The 6,873-nt window shown below is 38.0% G+C and overlaps 1 protein-coding gene and 1 long non-coding RNA gene across 3 annotated transcripts; one reads left to right on the forward strand and one right to left on the reverse strand.

The window, feature by feature from the left end:
- The first annotated feature begins 2,268 nt into the window (after nucleotides 1-2,268).
- On the forward strand, nucleotides 2,269-4,346 carry LOC148353531 (uncharacterized). The gene is made up of 4 exons (XM_088351993.1): nucleotides 2,269-2,455; nucleotides 2,597-2,848; nucleotides 3,018-3,207; nucleotides 3,556-4,346. The coding sequence occupies exons 1-4, from the start codon at nucleotides 2,269-2,271 to the stop codon at nucleotides 3,959-3,961; spliced, it is 1,035 nt and encodes a 344-aa protein (XP_088208119.1). The 3' UTR covers nucleotides 3,962-4,346.
- A 555-nt stretch (nucleotides 4,347-4,901) lies between these two features.
- On the reverse strand, nucleotides 4,902-6,547 carry LOC148353532 (uncharacterized). 2 transcript variants are annotated; one of them, XR_015852509.1, is made up of 3 exons: nucleotides 6,301-6,547; nucleotides 5,761-5,837; nucleotides 4,902-5,667 (listed from the first exon to the last, which is right to left on the reverse strand). It is a non-coding gene; the product is annotated as an uncharacterized LOC148353532 (long non-coding RNA). The 2 variants fall into 2 exon arrangements; XR_015852510.1 differs by having other exon boundaries at nucleotides 4,902-5,627; nucleotides 5,708-5,837.
- Nucleotides 6,548-6,873: the final 326 nt, after the last annotated feature.

Below are 6,873 nucleotides of genomic sequence, written 5' to 3' on the forward strand. Positions count from 1 at the left end.
GGGTGGGCATCTAAATTTTGACTTTTCGGGCACTTTCTATACCACCCATGACATCCCGAATGAGCTCCAAAGGGACTCGGGTTTGCCCTGCTTTCCTGCTCCACCGAAGAAAAAGAAAAATCGAAGACGAAGACGGCGCAGAGACAGAAAACAGAAGCGGGGATGTCGTGCAGGGAAGCGTGTGAAGTTGAAGGAGCAACGACATGAAGATCTGTCTAATCCAACCATCATTTCTTCGTCGATTCTGCGAGTCAACTGACACCTGAAGCCCAACGCACACGAACGGCGACATCTCATGACGATCTCTACAAAGACTACAGCTAAGTTAAATGATTCAAAGCTAAAATTTGGTCTTTTGAATGTTAGATCGCCTGCTCCTAAAGCTTTACTTGTAGATAATATTATTCGCAATTATAAACTTCACTGTATCGGTCTTTGTGAAACTTGGTTACGCCCGGATGAGTATTTAGCGCTAAATTATGCTTCTCCCCCAGACTACGAGACTAGCCATGTAGCACGTTGAAAAAGGGTGGCGGTGTCGCGCTCATTCCTGAAAAAACGCTCAAATTTACTCCTCGTACCTCTAATAATCACAAGTGGTTCGAGGCTCTTGTTATGAGGTCCTCTCCGTTGTCAATCTATGTGATAACTATCTATCGCACACCAGAGGCGTGTTCAGGAGAGTGAGTGATTGCTATCGCGAGCTATCGCTAGCTTCTGAACGGCCAGTGATTATTGAGCGCTCGGGAGAAAGACCGCTTACTTTGATTTCCAACATGGCGTCGACAGTGCAGAAGATGGAGGATCTCACCCTGACGAGTGCTGTTGGCGATGTAATATATCGTCTTACATTGCCTGGTAATGTTTGTGAACAATGCAAGACAGGTATGACCCCTTTTAGTCTATTTTCACTCATAATAAACACTGATTCATAATGATACACTCAACACTGATACACATTGACATCTCGCACACAAAATTTGTGTCTTCATTAAATGTAGACAGTGTGTATATGTTTTTTTATTTCCCCGTTTTTCTGATTATTAGGAACTAGGATTATAATTACCATATGGGTTGCAAATCAGCAAGCTGATATCTTTTTATGTCAACTATTTGTTATTTGTAAAGAGGAAAAACTAAGGAATCTCATAATGATTATATATTTCAGATGAAAACACAGCCAGCATTATATTTGCTGTGTTACAGGCTTCATTCCCGACTGACGAGACAGGAATGAGAGTTTTAAGTGAGTAGACCTATATTTGATTCCATTCACTGTGTTAGATGAATTGGGTATTTTTCTGATATTGTTGACACACACAACTTTTATAAACTGTAAGTTTGGCCAAAGTGCAATCGAAGGGATATTTGACGATGCATTTAAAAGGAATTTTATCTGCAACGATTCTCATGAAAAGTGATAAAATCACTGGTTTATTAGATAATACATTTTAGTCTGTGTTCTGAGATAATATTGTTCAAAGTGAACTAAAATGTTATGAATTTTCAACTAGATAGGATTAGATCATGGATATTGATCTTGTTTATTTATCATTCCTGCAATAATCAGGCTCGTAATATTACTGTCTTACTTACTTTTTTTGTTCTTGAAAAATGTTGTGAGAACTTGCTAAACAGGTACATTATACTTATTTCAGGTGGGACTGGTAATGTATATATATATATATATATGTATTTTGGACATAGATATATCCTTATTGTGCTTTGTAGTATAGATGTATCTGGTGAACTTTTGGTTGTGGTTCCTTACATTCTGTCTTTCTACTGTCAACACTTCCTTTCCCTATACACTGTCATGATTTCAGAACTTCACTAACTTAATGCTTTTCAGTACTGATACATGGATATGTAGATTCATTGGTTATATGGATATGTAGTTCCATGTACTTCAATATTTCAAATGTAAAATGTAAATCTGTAAATCCTGATTGGGCATGCTACTTATCAGATATTATCGTTGGTAACATTTTGGTTAAGAGGTACTAGTATTTAATCATCACCTTATCACTGAGTTTGACAATTCTACCCGTTAAGACCATGCCAATAACAGTAAAATATTTGTGCCCATTTTGGATTAACTTTGAATAAAAACTAATCAAGATACAACCATGTTAAACTTTTAATGTCTTCATATTAACATAAGTAGGTTTTGAAAAGTTATTTTAGTAATCCTTCTCTCAATGTCTAGATATCCAGGAGTCCCTGCAAGTCATTCTGTCTCTGAACCTTGTCCTTGAGTGGGAGTCGATGGCCAGACGGAATGGTGCAAAACTTGGCAAACTGGCAGAGTTTGACCACATTGCACAGACAGCCGCAACAAGAGAAGATATTGATGATGACGTGCTCCACATGTTGGGGAAGAATGCTCCAAAAGCTTTATCCAGTGCGGAAAAGGTGCGGTACATGGAGATTGCTGTTTCTGCTTTGCCTGAAGGTAAGTGGCTTGATTCTTATTTAGAATAGAAACTAAGCCAAAACTGTCCATATTAAACCATAGTACTGTTAAAACCAGTGGTCATTTCTAAATTTTCTCAAGCCCTACAGATCCTGTAATATGCAAATGATTAATTATCAGCTTCGTCGACCTCAACATCAACCTCCTTGTCAGCCTCGACATCAGCCTCCTCGTCAGCTTCAACATCAGCCTCCTCGTCAGCTGTGACATCAGCCTCCTCGTCAGCTTCGACATCAGCCTCCTTGTCAGCTTCAACATCAGCCTCCTCATCAGCTTCGACATCAGCCTCCTTGTCAGCTTCGACATCAGACTCCTTGTCTGTCTCGGTCTCAACAGATTCCCAGATCACTAACAGTGGTGGTGATGATAATGGTTGGTATTATTAAACTATCCAGTTAATCTGAATTCAGTCATTACAATAACCTGTCTTTACTGCATATCATATCTCTTTTTGTGGTTGTAACTTCCATCAAATGTTACCAAATGATACTGTCTTCAAAGTGTCATTTGCCTGTGCTAAAATTAACTTAATTTTCTTTAGAGCGTACATTCTGGCAACATGAGGCAGTCCTGTTGTTGGTGGAGTTGAGGCGGGAAATGGAGCCTGTTTTCAGCAGTAGCACCATGACACACAAGCAGGCATGGAAGAAGCTTGCTGAAGAAATAAAGAAGAGGGGACACAGATACGGTTTTACAGAATGTGAACGGAAGTGGAGAAATCTTAAGGATCGGTATGACAATTTCTAACTATAATCTGTTATCAACTAAACAAAATTTGATTAGTAAAGATTTCACCCTTGATAAAACAATTTATATTTATTTGGGATTTGTTTATTTATAAAGCTATCTTCCGAAGTCATTCATTCACTTTAGTGTATCCGGAATATTCAAGATTAGTTAATTAATGTTTTAAAGAGATCAGCTCAAACATCCAGAACATATTTGTAGGTATTTGCTATACTTGAACAGAAATTTCAAAGTCTGCATGAAGTGTGAAATAAGACAAGAGGGATGAGTATGTGACCTTTAACTTAAGAATTTGAGCATTGTAATATTCAAATATTTTCTCTTTTTGGCAGACATAGGAAAATTAAAGAGAACAACAAACGCACTGGAAGTGGCCGGAACACCTGGAAATACTTTCAGCTAATGGAGGATGTTTCAAGAGGTGATCCTGCCGTTGAACCTATAGCTGCCTGTGGCAGTATGGAGCAACAGAGAGAGGAATCCTTGTCACCTCTACCAAACAGTCCTTCATCTCCTACTGCTCTCCCTGATGTACCACCTTCTACACCACAGGCAACACCAGTTCTTTATCAAACCCCACAGAGGAAGAGGAAGAGAAATGGAAATGATGACATCCTTGTACAGTTACGACAAGATTTAATAAATCAGCACGAGGACAGAATGGCCATCGATAGAAGAAAGGTTACTGCCCTGGAGGGAATTTTGGAGGCCATCAAAGAGAAATCTAATAGAAAATAAATACCCCAATCTACTTAACTGAACACAATTGGTTTCTTTTGAATTTCGGGAATTTATATGGGTTGTTTATCAGGTTGAATACGGTATACAAACTATACTTCTATGTAAATACTTAGCTCAATAAGTGTTTCAGTAATTTGTAAATGTTTTAACAGTTTTTCATATTAAATTTCGTTTCTCGAGGATGTAGAATTGATTAAACTGAATTTCAGTTGATAAAATTTGTTGGCTTTAATATGCATTACGACAATAATGAGAATCAGATCTTATTTCAATATTCAAATCCATGTTCAGTAATGTTAAACAAGAATAACAATATAAGTGTAATAACATGTTCAGTTCTCTGTTATTGATGTTATTAAACCTTGAATTTGATAATTCATAACCAGTTATTGTCTTTCTTCCACCAGTGGCCATTCCTTCAATGTGAACACTTGTTTTAGTACTTGATCTACGTCTTTGAAATAATGCCATTTAGATAGTGAACAAATGCAACAGAGTATTAAGAGTAATAATTTTTTTACTGCCAGGGACGAGTCCCATGCAGGATTCGGACCCGCACCCTTTGAGTCAGGTTGCCCATAAACAATACAAGCCGGATTTTATAACTGAATAAAGAAGATCTTTTACTTTCGGTGTCTATGTAACTTTCAGACTCATCTAATGATTTTAACTCTTAGAGTGCTGAAGTAAATATCAACAATAGAAATGATGTATCCTCATTTGTTGTAGTTGGTATCAAAACAGCTTTCAATCAGCAGCGTATTTAACAGACTGCTAAATTAGCCTCAAGGGTAGTTGTGCAACCTATCATGTGGCCCTTTCTTGAAATATTTCTTGAACATATGATGACAAGCGCTGGTGTTAAACTGTTTTAGCACAATTCTACAAATACAAATGATGCCACAAATTCTTATTACTCTTCATATTTATTACAAGATATCCAGACAGTTCATGACACCAAGAAAATTCATGCTAAAAGAAACTTGATGTGATCTCTCTTATCAAGGGCATGTTTGTCTTGGTGTTTGTTTTGAACACAACATGCACTTGGCATTTATTCCTCTGGGGCACATTCCTCAATTTCCTGGTCCAGCTCAACATTTTCATACTTAAGGATGAAATTGTGTAGTACGCAACATGTGATGACAACTTGTGGAATGTCTCTAACATTTCTCATGTCGAGATACTTCAGTTTTCTAAATTTACCCTTAAGAAGGGCAAAACATCTTTCAATATCAACACGGGTTGAGCTGTGTTTGAAATTGAAGGTTTTTTCCTCACTTGTCAAGTGACCATTGTCTCTATATGGCACTATCAAAGATGTTGAGAGGCCATAAGCAGAATCTCACAATAGATGGTATTCCGGAGGTAAGGGATCACGCTCCAACTTCATTGCCAAGTAGCTGTTTCTGAATACCCGTGCATCATGCACAGATCCAGGATAGGCACAGTACACATCCAGGAAACTTAAACTACTGTCGCAAACACACTGGAGATGGAAGGCAGGATAACCCTTCCTACAAATATAGGAGTCTCGAAAGCTCTTAGGTCCAGGTATGGGGATGTAAGTACCATCAATAAATCCAATGGCTCCTGGAAAGCCATTCCGTGCTGCATTTCTTGTAGCTATGGGCTCCAAATCCTCCTTTGTGTGACGTGGCCACTTGATAAAAGTTTTCAAGATGTCATTTTTTGTAATTGTTCTAGAAAAAATCATCAAATAGTAGTGTAAGGATCCCTTACTGAGCCCAAATCTGTCGGCAACACTGCGGAATGTTTCTGTATTACTTAAATACCATATACAGGCCAAAGTTCTCTTCTCCAGTGACATGGTCCTGACTTCAGTGAAGGGTCCAATAACTTCTAACAACTTCTGTAATGTTCAAAATGTCAGCATTAAAAACAACATTGGAACAATACATATGAAATACATTGTGTCTCAAATAAAATAAACTTCACTCTCTCAATTCTTGACAAAAATTGATAAATTATAAATTATCAACGGGTAAATAATCACCATACATTTTTAAAATAACAGTGGTCCACATTTCCCAAAGTGTATATTTTGAAGAGATAAGGGTGCAAATTTGATTGTTCAAGAATTAATACATTAATGAAATATGTTTACATGATTTGTTTGACCCTATACAAAAGGCTTATACCTTTGAAGGGAAATTATATGCTTGACATCATTCCTTCGGCTGTTTCTTTAGGATAAAACATTAAAGGCAACTATTAAATCCTCGCAATGGAAACCCAAATCAGGCCATTAAAGATCTGATCGCTATTTGAAGCTTTCGAATAAAGGCACTATTACATGTGTACGTTAGATCTACCTGAATCGACGATCTTGATAACCTGAAGTGAGCACGAAAGAGTGGGTCACTGTAGGTCGGGACAATGTCCTCCACATAGTTTGTGATGCGGCCAGTCCCCAAAGCCTCTTCTTGACTGTTAGATGCACTCCCTTCCACTGCGTTTAGGATAACCTTAACTGTGTCAATATGCGAACTGTCGCTCATATCAGCCAACTCGCTCAAAGCAAGCTGTAGAACGAAATCCATTGTACTGTCGTCGGCCATTTTGGATCAGTTAGGCAATCACAGTGAGCGATTACAACCGTTCAGCAGTGCGCGGCAAGCGATTAACAAGAGACTACATGTCTGATCACTCTCCTGAACACGCCTCAGGACCATACACAACTTTCTTAGGCGAATTTGCTGAACTTTTGTCTGAACTAGTAACCTATGCAGACGAAATTATAATTATGGGAGACTTTAACATTCATATGAACTCCCCACTCAGTTCACTCACTGTTGCGTTTCAGTCAATAATTGATACATTTGGTTTTAATCAACTGATTGATTTCCCGACCCATAAAGATGGAAACACGCTCGACTTGGTTCTGA

This window comes from Urocampus carinirostris, chromosome 13 (assembly GCF_059441175.1).
Source record: "Urocampus carinirostris isolate Australia breed hairy pipefish chromosome 13, RoL_Ucar_1.0, whole genome shotgun sequence".
NCBI lineage: Eukaryota > Metazoa > Chordata > Actinopteri > Syngnathiformes > Syngnathidae > Urocampus > Urocampus carinirostris.

Bases quoted from the DNA above. Each gene is read 5' to 3' on its own strand.
- LOC148353531 (XM_088351993.1), top strand. From the start codon at position 2,269: ATGGCCAGACGGAATGGTGCAAAACTTGGCAAACTGGCAGAGTTTGAC. The intron at 2,456-2,596 runs GTAAGTGGCTTG...ATTAATTATCAG, and splicing joins TGTTTCTGCTTTGCCTGAAG to CTTCGTCGACCTCAACATCA. The intron at 3,208-3,555 runs GTATGACAATTT...TCTTTTTGGCAG, and splicing joins TGGAGAAATCTTAAGGATCG to ACATAGGAAAATTAAAGAGA.